Source organism: Desmodus rotundus, chromosome X (assembly GCF_022682495.2).
Source record: "Desmodus rotundus isolate HL8 chromosome X, HLdesRot8A.1, whole genome shotgun sequence".
Classification (NCBI taxonomy): Eukaryota; Metazoa; Chordata; class Mammalia; order Chiroptera; family Phyllostomidae; genus Desmodus; species Desmodus rotundus.
The window spans coordinates 9,253,837-9,271,988 of NC_071400.1; the positions used below are offsets into that span (position 1 = coordinate 9,253,837).

The window sequence follows — 18,152 nt, forward strand, 5'->3', positions numbered from 1 at the left end:
CTGCTTCCTTTCCCCATACCTTTCTCTGTGCATCATTCCACCTGGCTGTTCCTTGTACAGTTGACTCTTTAACAACACAGTGGTTTGGGGGGGCCAACCATCCTGTGCAGTTGAATATTCATGTATTACCTTCTGACTCCCCAAAAGCTTAATTACCAATAGACTACTGTGGACCAGAAACCTTGCCAATAACATAGTCAATTAATGCATACTATATATACATACATATATATATACGTACACTGTCTTTTTACAATAAAATAAGGTAGAGAAAAGCTTATTAAGAAAATCATAAGGGAGAGAAAAAAACATTTTACACTATTTATTGAAAAACATCCACACAGAAGTGGACCTGCGCAGTTCAAACCTGTGTTGTTTAAGGGGCAACTGTATAATTAATGGGTAATCTAGAGAGTAAATGGGTTTCCTGAGTTCTGTGAGCCATTTTAGCAAATTAATCAAACCCAAGGAGAGGCTCAGAAGTACAAGGTAACAACCTGGGCCTGTGACTGGCATCTGAAGTACACAGCAGTCTTCAGGGACTGAGCCCTTCATCTATGGAATCTGATGCCATCTCCAGGTAGATAGTGTCAGAACTGAGTTGCATTGTAGGACACCCAGTGGAGTCATGAGCATTGCTTGGTGGTGTGGGGGTCATTGGGTCCAGAACCCTATTAGGAGGAATAGGTTAAAAATATGACAACATACCCTGCACAAAAGTTACTATGCTAAAATTGGCTCCAAACAAGAGATAAACATCTCCAGTGTCGGGGAAAAAATTCTTCAAAGTGTTGAGCTAGAAAAACTAAACCTTCCGGATTAACCAGTCACATCCTACAGATGGAAAAACTGAGGTCTGAGAGGCGATAGGTCTTATCTATGGTGGCACAAAGCCAGGCCTGGGACACAGGTTTCTTGCCCCACTCCCAGTCCAGTTCTTCTAGATCACGATGTTTCTCTAGATTATCCTGTTGGCCACTTCCAATGTTTTAAATGCAGCTGTTTAATGGAAGATAAAGTAGAAAACCTATCCAGAACATATGTGTAAATCTCTACTCAAGTTAAAATATAAGGTAACAGGACAGTTAAATCAGCACACGTACGGCCACACCTGATCTGGGCACTGCTATCAGTCCCAAGCAACTGAAAGATTTTCCTCCATCTAATCCATCATTCATTTCTGCTCAACTCATATGGTTTACTTGTTAAGTGAGATGTATGTGGCTAAACTGAGAGATTAAGATTGCGGTTAACACATTAGTTCTTAATTAAAAAGTATTAAAAACAACCATGCAAGTTATAAAAGATAAAGTAGTTATGACCTGTAGATGGAGGTGTGTATTCCCCACCATTGGTCAGTAATGACTTTACCTAGCCCATATTCTATGGAGTCTGGATGATCGTCATCTCCTTCTTGGCTGACCTTCTGGAGATGTTGCAGATAGGCATCGGTGTGGAAGGTGGCCATCTCCTCCATGGAGGCCACTTTGGGCTTAACTATTCTAATAATAACAGAGAACAAAGAGAAGTGAATGACTCAGACCCAGAGTATGTCAGAAGCTAGACACAGGAACCAGTAATTCGAGCAGAAAATACAACTCCTAGCTTCTGGTTCCAGTGGCTGAAGTAATAAACATGTTCTGTTCTTCCACTGCACTATATATTCTTCAGTTCTTCACATCCATGTAATGGTTCCATTAATGGGGGTGAGGAGATAGATTTTCCCCTTGAGTTTATAGGTAGTAAAGGAAAGTATATTTAAGTTAAATAATCAGATATTGGACAAACATTACCCTGTGAGTTACAACTTTCATGACAAACCAGTAGGCTGAGATATTTTGATATGAATCACTTCCTAATTGGGCCATATAATCATTTCAACTATATTTTGACTTTCACAGGCAGCTGAATTGTTATGAATTTTGAATTTGGAGTCAGACAACTATATTCCCGTCCTAACTCTGTACTTACCAGCTCTATAACCTCAGGTAAGACTTTCCTGTTGTTTAGTCTCCTCATCTGTAAAGTGGGGACATCTTATGGAACTTATGTGATGATTAAATGATAACATATTAAAAAATGCTTTGTGGATAATTATCATTGTTAATATTAAAGGAGAGCCTTGCCTGGTGTGGCTCAGTGGATTGAGTGCCGCCCTGCAAACCAAAAGGTCGCTGATTCCATGCTCAGTCAGGGCATGTGCCTGGGTTGCGGGCCAGGTCCCTGGATAGGGGCGTGTGAGGGGCAACCAATCACGGTTTCTCTCACACATTGATGTTCCTCTTTCTCTCTTTCTCCCTTCCACGGGCAAACAGCATAAAGAGCAACCCAAAGCATAAAAGTTTCTGTTTGGTCCCTGACTTCTGCCTCTGAGAGGAAAGGCAAACAGTTGGAGCTGGGCTTTTTCACAAGTGACAAACAGGAGTGACTGAGAATACAGGGTACTCAGCTAACAACAGGAGTTACCACCTCTAACTTTAGCTGCCTATTTATTGCCCATTTCCTCTTCCTAACTCCACCTCTACTGCTACTGCTCTCTAGCCCTAGCCAATCAAAAGGTGGTCTGCTGATTGACAGCGGCATCACCTGGCAGCCTGTTAGAAAGGGAAAACTTCAGACCTATTGAATCAAAATGTGTTTTTTCACAAGGTAATTCATATGCATATTCGTTAGAAAAGCAATGACCTAGGCCCCCGGGGAGGCAGTAGTGTTATTTTGTTTGCTAATTGGGAACAGGGCCAAGAGTTTCTCCTCAATTAGCATGACTTCTCAGGGTACTACCAGCAACAAAGAGGCCAGCCTTAGAGGCTTAGCCTCAAAACTTAAATATGTATAGCCAAGATCAGAGGACTTGATCCTTGCTCCTTCTTCAAGAAAACATGCCTACATATCAAAGGTGACAAATCTGCCCATTAAAATAAATTTTTTTCTTGCTTCTTGAACCATGTTTCCCAGTCCTAATAGCTCCTTCTTCTTGTAATCTTATTTAACAAATAGTTACTGAAAGCCTGCCTCCTTAACAAGCAAGGAAATTTGACAAGGTTTTAAACAAATTTTATTGATTTTGTTTTTTTTAGAGAGAGATAGACAAACATCAGTTTGTTGTTTTACCTATTTATGCATTCATTGGTTGATTCTTGTATGTGCGCCTGACCGGGGATCAAACCACAACCTTGGCTCTAACCAACTGAGCTACCTCACCAGGGCTAGTTTTGCTTTGTTTTGATTTCTTGTTCGTCTTAAAGTCAGTTTTTGACATGTTAAATTAATGTAATGGAGGGCATGTAGTTTTTAGGTTTATCAAATATATGAGTTTAAAAACGGTTGAAATTTTAAGTGGACTTTGTGGATAATAATCATTCACATTTCCTTTATGTAATATTCTCATAAAAATACAAACAAAAAATCCATGATACTATATTTTATGAGAAGAAAAATAAAGGATTATGGCAAGTTTAAATACTGAACTTAAATAAAATTTTCTGATAGCAAGTCTGTAATTTTTTAAATGAAAAACTAGACACAGGGAAAGGAAATAACAATGCACTTTATAAGCACTGTATTGCAAAGTGGAAAATACAAGTCTTAAACTATTTAAATTGGCAGCATTAACAAAATGGTTGAAAAACATTCCTAAAGAAGGTACTCAATAAATGATTGTTAATAATAAGGATAAAATTTGAAAACCTATTACAGTACTTGTGGGAGAGAAATGAAGCATACCACACTAGCAGGTGTGAACAGACACATATTTGGCCAGAAAATGTCATAAATAAACCTACAAGTGTCAGGGTTATAATATTTTAGTCTTAAAATGACAAACAGCAAGTTCATTTTTCAAAAAGAAGTACTTAGCTCTGTGCCTGGCCACAGGAGTTTTCTTTGTTTTTGACTTGTCTCCAGGCTCACTCATTAAAGTTTGGTGTTGGTGATGGGGTGTCTACAAGTCTTAAGTTGAACCCACATCATCAGATCTGGCTTAGGTGGGGAAAAACTCAAACCAGAACACCTGCTAGCTGAATACCTTTTTTTGTACCCAAATATACTCACTTCGAAATCTCCACAAAGCACGGATCCCTAGGATACTTTCCCTGTCAGCAGTAAAGTCCTATTTCAAATGGCTCTGAAGTGCTTCATGCACTCTTTTCAGGTTTTCTTAATTCTTCAAGAGCTTTTATTAGGTTACAGGCAAATTACAAACCTTGTGAACTACAAAAAGCTTTCAAAGAAGGACCACTCCGTAATTAGTCCCATGGTGAAGCAGGATATTAAGGCTAGGAACACCTGGGTTCGGGGCTTTGTTCCTGAAAGATAACTTACCTCATTTGCTTATGGAGCGCATATGCTTCGATTAAGGAATGTACCATACTGGCCTAAAAACATCAGCGGGGGGGAAAAAGCAGAAAATAGTCCCTTAATGTTTAATTCAGAGAAATTGCATTGACTTCATCATCCTGAACAAAGGAACGAACTTTTATACCCCCTCCCCTCGTTGTACTTAAGAGTCACAATGCACTTTAGACAATATAGATAAAGTATCTAAATCGTTAAAGCGGAAGGTGCCCGGCCTGAGGGAGGATAGGGACCACTTTCCCCTTGCGGCTTCTTCTCTACTTCAGTGATCCCTCGCGTTAGAGACGCCTTCCGTTAGTGCCCTACCCTCCTCTCCAAGCCCGCCCCCACCTGCGTCCGTTGGGCGCCCCGCTGATAAAAGAGGAGCTCTGACAAACTGTAAGGGAACACTTCCTCCATCACCTCGTACAGTTACCCAAATTACTGCTGAAGATTTCCCCCAATCCAGTATCTTCTTCGCTTCCTAATGCTCTCCTAACCCACCCCACCCCCACCCCCACCGCAAAAGCCCATGGTATTTCATGCCAACCTCTCTTACCCGTTTGGGGACTTTGGCCAGGGAATCACACATGCTGACATACTCGGGACTGTAGATGTAAACCGGGGGCAGCGAATGCCCACTGTCCGCAGGTTCCTCAGGTTCCTTCATCTTCCACTTCCAGCCGTTCCGGAGCCAACGTCCGGATGCGGCTTCTTTCGCACTCAGCCCGGGCTCCGGTTCCTGCTCCTCTAACCGGCCGCAGCGGTGCTCCCTGGTCAACATTCCCTCCTATTCTCGAGATCGCCAGAGTCACTGCTCTCGATCCCCAACCAATTGAAGGAATGCATGGGTGTTCCCAGTCCACAACCCCTTCATTTAGTGACCACAATTCAAAAACAGAACGTCTGGAGATATTAAATCCCTGATAACTGTCAATTAGCATTGATGTGTTATGGCACAGGGAAGCACTGTCAAAACTAACCATCCTTGTTGCCCTACGGGGCCATTTGAGATGAGGTCAGACCAGCTTCAGAGCATGCTGGGAGATGTAGTTTCAAGGGGTTTGAGGAGCGGAAGAACCAGGGCTACTTACTAAAATAGCCACGAATTTGAGTTTTAGCGCTAAAAATAATAATAATTTTTAAAAAGCCGCCTCAACTCCTTGTGAATTGTTTCAGTCTGAAAATACACTCACATAAATAAAGATAGACACAACGTGGCCACCAAGAGCATCACCCAGCTATATCTGACTTTTCGGGGTGAAGGATCAATTAATATCACAAAAGGTTTGAAAAGTTTACACATTAAATTCTGTGCCTCTGTGTCTCATTGCTTTTCATCATTTATCCATGTTCATGTAAGAGTTAACAATCTCAATAATTTATCCTGGTAAAGCTGATAGCACTTTCCCAAGAGGCTGGCTGGTATTCTGGAAAATGCTTTCATTGATAGATTCCAATGAAACAATGATGTCAAATTACTCCTTGAAAATTCATGTGGACTAAAAGTGTAAGCAGATACTTTCAGTGATGTTTGGAGACTGTAGATTATCTCTCCCCACTTTGCTTTTCCACCTGTTGAAAGGCTAGGGAAATATTTTAGGTTTCATGTGAGGGTTCACATTAAAGAATATTCTGAAGCACTTTTAGAATTACTAGCAGTATTTCCAAGTTCCTAGGAGTCTCTATGTACTGATACAAGCCGACCAATGCCAAAGCGCCCAACTCTCACATGAACCTGAACTGACCTACTAACACCCCTAAGACAACCCAATAGGGTAGAACCTTCTTGGTTCAACCCAAATTTGAACCTTCTTGAAAATCTACCTTGCTGTCCTGGCCGGGTTTGGTTAGAGCATTGTCCAGGGCATATACAAGAATCAACCAATGGATGCACAAAAAAAGGGAACAGCCCTGGCTGGTGTGGCTCAGTGGATTGAGTGCTGACCCGGGAACCAAAAGATTGCCAGTTGGATTCCCAGTCAGGGCACATGCCTGGTTTGCAGGCTGGGTCCCTGCTGCGGGGTGCATGAGAGGTAACCACGCACTGATGTTTCTCTCCCTCTCTTTGTCCCTCTCTTTGTCCCTCCCTTTGTTCCTCCCTTCCTCTCTGTTTAAAAATAAATAAATAAATTCTTTTTTTAAAAAAGTGGTACAACAAATCAACGTTTCTCTCTCTCTCAAAAATAAATAAATAAATAAAATTTAAAACAGCTCACCTTGCGGGGTCTGGGTTTGGCCACCTCAGAGGGTTTGCAGATCCTGAAAAACCCCCGGGCATCACCTCTTCCCGTCTCAAGATGGATAACGAGAAGCGCCTGGCCTATGCCATCATCTGCTTCCTGCATGATCAGCTGCAGCATGGGGGGCTCTCATGTGATGCCCAGGAGAGCTTGGAGGTTGCAACCCAGTGCCTGGAGACCGTTTTGGGGGTGACAGGGGAAGACAGAGACCTCACACTTCCTCAGACTATCAGGGAATTTGCATTCTCATAGAGATGAAACAAATACACAAAATCCATATACAACACAGGGTCAGATAATGAATGTAGGATGTTTAAATTACTTAATACATAAGCACCAAGTACTTCATCACTGGTACTTAAATGGCAAATGGGATTCTTATTCAGTGGTATTATAGGGGGTCTTAGCAGAGGGACAGGATTTTACTCGGTGAAGATGGGAGCCAGGGGAGGACATGCAGACTGGAATCAGTAGCATATGCAAAAATAAAAAAAGGAGAATATTTCTAGTCTAGTTTAGATGAAGGGGCTGAGTCATGAAGGATTTGGAATGCCAGACTAAAGATAACAAGACTGTGGGAAATAGGGAGACATTTAAACAGGAATTTTTAAAATAAAGATTTCTACAGCAGTGGTGTGTAGGAAAGATGAGCTATTGAAAGTCTAGAGGCAGGGAGAGTGCCACAATGAGAAGTGCCAGATGAGAAGTAATGATGATTTAAACTAGGGTAGGGGCAATGGGAACAGAGAGGAAGAACCAATGCACATGGTAGGTTCAATAGGACTTCCTTACTACTTGGATATTGGTGAGAGAGAAAGAGATGGAAAAGAATCACTGAAAACTCTTAAATTTAAAGTCTAGGTTAAGAGAAGGCTAGTAGTATCAACATAAGAGGAAAACAGCCCTGGCTCATGTGGCTCAGTGGGTTGAGTGCCAGCCTGCAAACCAAAGGGTTACCGGTTCAATTCCCAGTCAGGGCACATGCCTGGGTTGCAGGCCAGGATCCCTAGATGGTAGCGCACAGAAGGCAAACATGCATTAATGTTTCTTTCCCTCCCTTTCTCCCTCCCTTCCCTATTCTCTAAAAATAAACAAACACATAAAACTTAAGAAAAGAGGAAAACAAGGAGGAAGAACTCACAGGGTAGAGCAGAACGAGTTTGATTTTAAAAATGGTTGAAGTGTTGAGTTTTATAAATCAGTGGTTTAAGTAGGTGCTTCATCTATTTTTTTTTTTCCCTACATAAGAGACAGCTAAAGTCATGAGTGGCTGAGAAAGCCAAGGGAACATGGCTCCCTCCACTGGAATGTCTAATAATGACATCTAACTTACTATTTTCAAACAAAATTTCTGATTTCCCCATCTTTCATAGCTCAATAACGAGCCCAACAACTATCGAGTTGCTTAAGCCAGAAACCTGGGAGTTATGTGTATTCCCTCTTTTTCCCTCACTCTCAAATCTAATCTACCAACAATTTCCATTGGTTCTACCTCCAAGATATGTCTTAAATACTGTACATCCAGTTCTCTCTGTCCACACTCTGCTGCTACCCCAGTCCTGGCACTATAATAGCTCACCTGCACTTCCCACAATATATAGCTAGTTTCTTTTCCACTTCTGCTGACCTACAATCCATTCATTTTAGCAGCTGCCAGAGTGAGCTTAAAAAATAAATAAATAAATAAAAAGCCCAACCAGATGTCACTTTTTAAAACCTACCTCACACCACGGTGAGAATCTTCAAGCTAGGAAGAGAGTGTAATTTTGAGAAATGCCTGTTTGTGGGGCTTAGGAGAAAAAGATGCCATTAAGGAGACCAGAAAGGAATAGTTGGGTGAGAACAAGTATAGTACAGTTTCATAGAAATCGAGGAATGAGACGGTTACAAGGGAGAGGTAGTAACAATGTCATGTATTGTGAGAGTCAAAGAATCCTTTTGCCATTAGGAGCTCACTGGTGCTCTATGAAGAAAATGAGAGGTAGAGGAGGAAGCCAGATGGGGCTTCAGGAGTGAGGCCAACCCTGTGAAGTGTAGTTTCCTCTTTGAAGAAATGTAATTGTAGAAGGAAGGAGTTAGTATATCAGCTGCGGGGGGGGCACATGTCAGAGCCCAGGAATTTTTTTTTTTTAGGATAAGGGAGAAATGCACATGTTTAAACACAGAGGGGAAGGAGTCCCTGGGGCTGTAAGAGTTGACTGAAAGGCAAGATCATGACAGGTGGGCTAAATAAGGAGAAAATGTGACTTGTCCTGGACCTTACACTTTGGCCAACCAACACCCTAACATCTGGACTCTAATCAGATGACATGAAACAATATCGTTTTATGTGTTCCTTCAGATCTAGGAAACAAACAGGTAGCTGAAAGTTCAACATTGCAACTTTGCTATTAAACTGGAAACTCTCAATTGGTATACAATGTAGCGAGATGATTCAATGATGGAGGAAAATATATTGCTGTAGGAGGCTCTGGAATTGGCAGCAGTATTACTGCAGCAAATCTCACAGGGAGGCTGGCCCTTTGTTTATGATTAAGACAGAGTACAAACCATGCCACGAGTCCCTAGCTTCAATTTGCCACCTGCTTAATACCCACGTGGTCCTTAAGTTGGGAAGAAAACCCTCCCCAAAGCACTGGATCTGCAGTCAAAGGACTTGAGGTCAGGGGAAGTAGCATAAACCGTCGCTCCAAATGTCCCTGTGTAGTGACACTGAGCAACCATTGCTACTAAAGGTAGTTTTTGAACCAGCAAGGTCAGGCTGGGCTTGCCACTTTTGGTGACCTCTCTTGCCTTTACTTGCTGGCAGGTGCAGGAAGATGGGAAAGGAACACAATAAAAAGGAACCCACCCATTTGGCCACTTTGTTTTGTCCATTTCCCAATCTTCCTCAATTGTACTTAACAGACTGACCCTTGTTTTCACACCGCTTTCTAGTGTCTTTTCTTTGGAGAATGTGGTTGTTGAGAACGTGAACTCTAGAGTCAGACTGCTTGGGCTAGTAAGCTCTACCACTGACTAACTGTTTGATCTGGAAAAATTTGCTGAAAGGATCAGTGCCTCAGTCCTTGCCCAGTGCCCATATAACAATGTCTGGTGTTATGCCAAATAGTTCTTACTTTTTGGGAAAATCTTCCCCCATTGTTGTCCTCACCCCAATACCATGACTGCATGAGTATTGCTAGTGGTTTGAGAACAGGTCCTTGGCTTTTAGGCCTAACCTTAAAATAAATCAGACTTTTGCTAAATATAGGGTGACCATATCATCCAAATTGGGACACTTTTGAGAATGACAGAGAGTACTATTAATAATTATGTCAAGACAACAGGCATAAATGAGGACTGTCCTGGGAAAACCAAGCCCTAGGTTTACTCAAGTTTAATAAGAAATGAAGACTAAATGTGGAAAACACTGCATCTCCACTGCATCAGTACAGGTACTAGGTTTTGGTAAGTGCAAAAAGGATGGTAAAGCCTCTGGCTGGTGTAGCTCAGTGGATTGAGTGCAGGCTATGAACCAAAGGGTAGCCAGTTCAATTCCCAGTCAGGGCACATGCCTGGGTTATGGGCCAGGTTCCCAGTAGGGGGCACTCGTGAGGCAACCACACATTGATATTTTTTTCCCTCCCTTTCTTCATCCCTTCCCCTCTCTCTGAAAATAAATACAATCCTAAAAAAAAAAAAAAAAAAGGATGGTAAAGGTTTTGTGACCTGTAGCTAAGAACAAGTTTTACCCCACCAGCTGCATAAAAATTCCACAATGTATTGTAGTGAAACCTAATTAAACAGGATGGGACTGTAGCAACTTGTTCATCCTTGCTGGGTAAATGCTTTTTTTGTTACACTAAATGCTAATGAATAGCATAAACAAAATTCTGCCGGGTATTTATAATACTTAAGAGAACAAATTGTTCTTAGTACCTTCCAGTAGTGCAGAAGCACCATTTGCACACAACTTTAATGCCGAGTAAAAATCAGTCTTATTCATTCATAAGAACAGGCTCCCTAAAGATGTCAATAAACCCAATGTATTTATTGAATGGTAATTTCTTTACATATATAACATTATATAATGTATAATATATGATTTTATGTATTAATATTATTCTTTGACCCAATTAATGAGCTTTGACTGTACTGTATAATTAGAGTACATAAAATAGAGCCATGAAATAAACCCCAATCACAAAAATACATATTAAGTTTTATACATTGGCACCAGACATGATTTAATTGGAAATTCTATTTTTATTCTATTTTGAAAACAGAAGTGCTTTAAAAAACCCAATATGTCTTTTAGTCTCACATGCTTAAAGTGAATAAAATACAAATCAAGTTTTCTAAAGAGTTGATTTAAAAGTGAAGCACAGTGATAGAGGGCAGCATAGCGCTAGACAGCTTAGTAAACCCAGAGAAATGAAGCCGTGGGTGTCAGTTCAGGCAGATGAATGTGGGAGGGAGCGGTGATTTTCACCGGTGGGCCTGCAGACGTACTTACTCCCCAGGGTGGGGTATACTTGCAGTGAAAACAAAACACATTTTCAGGACAGGTTGTAAATTACCTTTTAAGTGACCAGAAACTCACATAAGCAGGAAGCTACTCATTTTGTGTTTCTATTTGCTCTGAGAGGTACTGAGAAGACTGGCCATCCTCTCTTTGCTCCTATTTCCTATCGCTCTACTTTGCTCACTTATTCATGTGTACTCATAACATTGTCACTGGTTCTATAAGAATTATTTAGAGAGTCCCCCATCTCCATCCCCATTCTTGGAGAAAAACTTGAAAAAATCTGAAGGAAAGGAAGGGATTGAAGTAGGAAGTTTTCTGAGTGCAAACAAATTAGTACAGTGTTTCCACATAAAGCGCTATGGGCTAAATGTGTCCCTCCAAAATTCTTATGTGGAACCTTTAATCCCCAATGTCCTGGTAGTTGAAGGTGGAGCCTTTTTCAGAGCTAATCAGGATTAGATGAAGTCATGAGTGTGGAGTCTCCGTGACAGGATTAATATGTTTATAAGAGAAAGAGACCATAGCTATCTCTGCACTATGTGAAGACACAGCAAGAAGGCAGCTATCTGCAAACCAGGAAGCACACCCTCATTAGACACTTAACCTGCTGGTACCTTGACTTTAGATCCCTCAGCCTCGAGAACTGTGGGAAATAAATGTTTGTTGTTTAACCCACCCAACCTATGGTTTTTGTGGTAGCAGCCTGAACTAAGACAGAAAGTGAGAAGAAACAATCTTCAAACAAGGCTACCTAAAAGCAGGACCCGGCACGACGACTTCACAATTTCTTCCTTTTTGTGTGTCAGTCTGAGGCCATAGTTATTCTCCAACCCGCCAACAAGCAACATTCATATTTACATACTTACTTAGTCTGTCAAATGTAGATACAAATGTACAGGCACATAAAGGTGCTTATATTCAGAAAACTTCCCATGTAGGCTTAGACACATACAAATGCAGGTGTGTACAAGAAACAGATATATGCCCACAGATAGCAAGATATACACCAACACTAGAATCAGGAAGTGAAAATGTAAGTGAAAGCGTTTAAGAATAGATGGGAGGGCAGGGAATTGGGGGTGGGGGTGGAGGCTGTAGAAAGCCATTAGGGGGGTGAGACGGAGAGCAGGTGAACGAACACCGGGAAAGTGTGCTCAGGAAAGCATCCAAGGACTGGAGTGCTGGATTCCTGTTTGCCAAAGACAGAGGCTTCAATTAGTCTCTGTTTTGTGCCAGCCCACCCTTCAGAGGCCAGGATTACATGCACAAGGCTCTCTTCGGGGCACCTTTGATTCTCTTTGTGGCTCCCTAGGGATAATACACTACACAGGCATCTTCTCTTCTGCCCCCTTTATCTCTGCAATTACATTCCTGGCTTCATTTCTCTGGGTTATTCTGCTACAAATCCATCTCTGAGTCCCAGAGATCTTCATAAAATGTGATTTTGAGTGTCAATACACAATTCCTGAACTATACACACTGGACTTGCATTTTTTTGATATTTCACCAGAGGATGAGTAGAAATTATGTGTGCAGATACAGGAAAAGCAAAAGCAGAAACAATAATTCTACAGAGAAAGGAGTTTCCTGCTCAGTGTGAGGCAACACGTGAGTAAAGAAGGAAAGCATAATCTGCTACTCTCTTTTTCCAAGAAAAGGCACTTATAATAGATATTTGCAATTCATAGAGACATAAAGTTCAACAATTTAGGGTTTTGCTCACTTGAAGCACCCAAAGAACCCACCACTCATTCACACAAGGAAACCACATGTAAGAAAATCCAAACTCAAAGAATAAGTTATTATTAATACCTACTCCCTAAACAGGAGTTAGAAAACTGAATGTGTAACAGGTCTAGACAATAAAAACACATGCATACTTCAGTGAACCATGAAAGAATGAAGGCCCACAATGAAGAGCCTGGGTGAGCAAGGGTTCACTTCTTCTAAGTTAGTTTCTCAGAAAAGTTTTCTCTTCTTGGGAGTGATGAGTTGGAAGGGGGCAGGGTGGGAGTGGTCAGGCCATCTCATTTTAGTTCCATGCATAATCAACCAAGGCAGGAACCAGCTGTCAAAAGGCTCCCAGTAGTCAGGGCCCAAAGGCCTCATTGCATGGCACAGATACTGTGGGGCAGGAACTCCTGCACGTAGGTGGCAGCTGCCTTGGAGAGGTAGGTCATGGTGCCAAACCTGCCACTGGGTGCACTGTCATACAGAAGAGTACAGATGCCAGATGCAGGATCCTTTGCCAACATGGTATCATCTGCGCCGAGGGTTTTCTGTTTGGTTTTTAAGGGTGGGAGAACATAGAGGAAAGGAAAAATTACTAATCCTACTAATTCAAGTCCTGATCAGGATAACTCAGAGCCTCCTCCCCCTCACCAACTAGTTGGATCTTAGGCTGCTTAGCCAAGAAAGGATCAAGGTTATACACAAAGCAGGGAATATGAGTTTGTATACATGCATATTTCACTAGATCAAAAAAACATGAAATTCTGTTTAAAGTATTAATTGTTTAGAACTTTTTAAAGATAAATATAACTGTTAATTAAATGAGTTGTGTCTATTAAAATTCAAATGTTAATACTTACAAATCACCCTAGAGGGACTTTGGTCTGAATCTAATACTACTGATTTCAGCCCCGTACTATTTTATATATCTTGCATGTGATTATTATTTCTTTCTAAGTTAACTTAATTTAAATAGATGACAAGCTTTCCAAGCTAGAGTCTATACTTAAAAGGGATCATCATATTTTCTGATACATAAACTAACTTCAATCCAGAATATTTAAAATTAGGACTGTCCTAGAAAATTTTGGGTACTTTTCATCTCTTTTGCATTCTCCCACAGTGCCTAATAGAATGAAACACCTATTACACGTTTTGGAGATTTTCCTATTGACAACAGTGCATGTCCTTCACCTTATGTGTTCCTACCCCTAACCTAGAACACATGTGCAAAGCTTTCAATAAATAGTTCACATTTAAAAAACATGGTTAATGTCCTCGGAGAAAATTTATTAAGAAAGTAAGACAAATGTAGAATTAAAAGGTTCACTTTAATATTTTCCTATAGGTAAACAGCAAAAGCAAAACCAAACCAAAACTAAAATGAAATCTCTTTTCCTTAATGTTCAGGAAGGATATGATATCCATTATTAGTCTCTTATTAAGTCCTTATCACAACCAATAGTAGTATGATAGGAAGTTTGAAATAAGAGGAAAAGCATAAAAGCTTCCTGAGTTCCAGGCAGCTTTATCATCTAACCCAGCCACAAAACACATGGTGAAAGGCAGGTCACCTCACAGCCAACTTCCTTTGCAATCAGCTCTGAGCCACTACACAAGGGGCCCAGAAAAGAGCTATGAGGAAGAAGGCACAAGAAAGTCACTTTGGCTTCATGGAGAGCTCTGAATGTAGTCAGGTTAGTGCCAGACATTCCCCTTTGAGAAAACAACAGGTTTGCCTACCTGTTCTTGAAGGAACAAGTCATTGGCAATATGCACTATTTTTTCCACAGCAATGATGCTTCCGATACTATGAATTTCAATATCTGCCATCATGGTGAGGACAAGGATGGCTTCAACCAGAAGTTGCCGGTATTCTGGCTGAGGTACACGATTGAGGACAGACTCCACGTGAACAGAGAATTTAATCTCACCTGGAGTCATCTGTGATAGAGAAAAAGAAAATCACTTCTGAAGAAGCCATCATCAGAAAACACCAATCACCTATTCTGAAAGGCAGTAAAAACACTGTAGCCAAGAGCACTGCTCCAATACCACTTGGAGTGATTGAGTAAATTGGTCCCATCCTTTTGGAAGGCTGATTGTGTTGTAAAAGTGTCGATGCCCTCTAACTCAAAATCCTGTATCTGGGAGTTCATCTTAACAAAATAATTCAAGGAGAAAAAGAAACTTATGTAATAGAGTGTTTATAGCAGCATTAATAGTAAGTGCAAAACTAGAAGTAACCTAACATGGGAATGCTGTGTAAATAATGGCATATTATGATATAGCAACTTCGAGAGTTTTTATAGAGTCATTTAAAAGAATAAATATGATAACTGTCGATAAAGGAAAAATCTAAATAGAACTTAAAATCATATATACGTGATGATTAGAGGTATGTAAAGCATTAATGTACTGTTAGGTTAAAATGGGCACGAAAAAATAATTTTAGGATGAAAGGGATTACAGAATCATTTCTTGCAAAATTGTATTGAGTATATAGTTTAGGGTGGCAGTGTACATTGGAATTTCAATACCTGGGTTCAAGTTTTCTCTCCATCAATTACTAGTTCTGTAACCTTGCATAATTCATCTAAATTTGTTTCCTTATTTGAAATCAGGAACTACAATCCCTTCCTTAGCTATCTCACGTAGTTGTGTTGAAGATCAAATTAAATAATGTGTGAAGGTGCTTTGTAGACTCTTAAAGGTACCATTCGGTTATGTATTATTATTAATTCTATTAACATTTCAACCTTGCTTAAAGGCAGAGAAAAGACAAATAGAGTGCACAGTGTTCTTTATTACAGGAAAGACCTATAGGCAAGAGTGAAGCCTTGAACCATAGCAGCAGCTTTCTGCATCTGCCTCTCTAGACATTATCTGTAACAATTCCAGTATTTTTGAGAATCGTCTACTGTCCAATCTTACTATTTCTAGCTTGCTCATTCTAACTCCTTTGTTGATTTTGCATACAAGCTATTTCTTTAAAATTTCCATATGATTGAGCAAAAAGTGAAATATTAAAGCACCTGATAATGTATGTCTGTGGTTCGCAGCAATGTTTTCCAACCATGAGTCATACTGAGGATTTTTTTTTTAAGTACAGATGCTCAGACCCCATCCCTGGAGACTATAATCCACTAAATTGGAGATGAGAGCTCAGGTTACTATGACAAAGAGCTAAGGACCAGTGGTTTATGATCTAATAGCCTACAAGCATCCTGCTAGAGAATGGTGGGGATGAAGAGGATGGGGACAGGAGCAGTCATTCATTCTTAGGTTTTGATCTTGTCTGACCTCTCCAACCCAGGCCACACTGACATAAATCAGCCCAACTTAATCATTAAAAGAAGCTGTCCTTCTATAACTAATGTAATACCTAATTGTTCCCTAATATACCTGTTCTATTTTTAAAAAACATTCTCTTCTTTCTTCCAATGCATTTCCTGTTCAGTTGATTTATAAAAGCGTAGATCTGTTATTCTGAAAAGTGATCACTGAAATACTTTAGCCAGACAAGCTATCAATCACATAAATGTGAAAGACACCAAATCTTACCTCTCTAGTGGTTGAAGAAGGAAGAACAAAACCTTCCACAGAAAGTCCATGACACTGCAAAACAGCAAAAACACGTTGTCAGTAAGATATGCTGACAACTGGGAGGCTGTAAGACGACACTTAGTATTTGTACATGTGCTTCACAGGGTAGACGCTGAGTAATCACAGGCCAGGGAAAGGCCCTGCAGCTCAAGTGTCCTTGCCAAGGGGTTGTGATTACCATGTGGCAAGAAGCAGGGTTAGACTACGGGAGACCTAAGATTCATCCTCTAGGTAGGAGAGTGGAAGGGATAGGGAAGGTCTACCTTAGGCAACAGCCTGGCCCCAAAGATTCAGAGACTGCATGGGAGAATACCATGCTCGGTCCCAGAGCCAACACAAATAAGCTTTCACAAAGATTTTCAGGCTGAAGGAAAAAACCTCAAGATACATATTTAACGGACATGCACAGTTAACTGCATTTTCTAGTGAAATACCCGCCATCAGCACTCCTGATTCTGTCACCCTGCTCTACTTCTTCTGTAGTACTTGTCATCTTTTAACATTCTACATAGCTTATTTATTATGTTTGTTATTTATTGTTTGTCTCTCCCTAGGAGAATGTAAGTTCCATAAGGTCAGAGATTGTTGTCTGTTTTGGTCTTTGCTGTATTGCTGTCAGCACCTAGGACATTACCTAGTGTACAACAGATGTTCAAGAAGTGCTATATGAATGAATGAATATTTTATCTTTCCCTTCATCATTAGCTCAATTAGTAAGAAGTAATGAAAATTAATGACTTGTTATTTTAGATTTTAAATAAACCAAGACATTATATACTAAACCACTGATAAAGATTTCGATCCAATAGGTTTATCGGCTCTACCAGACACTTCTATCCCATATTCCATAAGCCAAAAACAGTCTTTGTACAGACAATTACTAGCCTTCAAAGGTATGTACACAGTGATTATGTTACATTCATACTCTGAAAAGAATGGAATAAAAAAACAGAGGGCATTTGTTTTTCCTTTTAGCTCAGGATTCCAAGTCCAGGTTTTGTTCTGCCACAAAAATACCCAATCTTCCTAGCCAGATTTAAATTTTCCTTCTCTTAGATTTTCACAGCCTCATGGTTTTACACCTTTATCATAACACATTTTGGACTTGCATTATAGCAGCTAATTAAGATAACTATGGACTAAACTCCTTAGTGACAAGAAGAGATACCTTCTATGGTATTTGGGGTGGAGTGGTACCTACTACACATCTGTGAAATTGAATTTCTATAACCCAGGTATGACTGAAAAAGTAAATCACCACTATGGAAGTTAGGTGGAAGAAAAGTAAGTTTTAGGTACTCTTTGAAAGGAAGATTGCCAGAGCTGATGATAGCCTAAGGAATCAACTTCCACCTTTCCAAAAGATCACGATTCTGTCCACAGAAGAATACTAATGTGGTAAGGGGAGACATAACTGAAGTCTTGAATGAAGTATTGTTCAGGTCCTTGCCAAAGGCTATGAAGCAAAAAGTGGCACCTGAGAGACAATGAATGAGATTTCTGAATGAGTACAGCGGTCTTCTTGGCCCTCTAAATCTGTCACAAACATAATGGTATGATGTATCCTTAAATGTCTTTGGCAAACTAAGCCTTTGAAAGGAAAACAAAATTGGTCACACCAACAAAGTCTTTGGACTATTAACATCACTAGGAATTTGCATTTGTTTAGTAGTTTCCCTCCAAGAAAAATAGAGGTAAGACCTTCTCATGCAAACTCCGTACATGCTGCA

The 18,152-nt window shown here is 40.3% G+C and overlaps 2 protein-coding genes across 6 annotated transcripts in view; both read right to left on the reverse strand.

Moving 5' to 3' along the window:
- HDAC8 (histone deacetylase 8) overlaps positions 1-5,294 on the reverse strand; it is a 236,960-nt gene extending 231,666 nt beyond the window's left edge. For 2 of the 4 annotated variants that reach the window (XM_045191243.3, XM_024555294.4), the window contains exons 1-3: positions 4,892-5,293; positions 4,321-4,373; positions 1,372-1,502 (exon numbers count right to left, since the gene is read on the reverse strand). In XM_045191243.3, coding sequence (XP_045047178.1) covers positions 1,372-1,502; positions 4,321-4,373; positions 4,892-5,116 — 409 coding nt within the window. In that variant the 5' untranslated portion in view covers positions 5,117-5,293. Of the gene's footprint in view, positions 1-1,371; positions 1,503-4,320; positions 4,374-4,891 lie in introns of all 4 variants that reach the window. The other 2 variants (XM_024555293.4, XM_045191240.3) reach the window with 2 other exon arrangements.
- Positions 5,295-12,868: 7,574 nt separating this feature from the next.
- PHKA1 (phosphorylase kinase regulatory subunit alpha 1) overlaps positions 12,869-18,152 on the reverse strand; it is a 126,539-nt gene continuing 121,255 nt past the window's right edge. For both annotated transcript variants that reach the window (XM_045191249.3, XM_024555291.4), the window contains 3 exons: positions 16,381-16,434; positions 14,560-14,760; positions 12,869-13,364 (listed from right to left, as the gene is read on the reverse strand). In XM_045191249.3, coding sequence (XP_045047184.2) covers positions 13,191-13,364; positions 14,560-14,760; positions 16,381-16,434 — 429 coding nt within the window. In that variant the 3' untranslated portion in view covers positions 12,869-13,190. The remainder of the gene's footprint in view (positions 13,365-14,559; positions 14,761-16,380; positions 16,435-18,152) is intronic.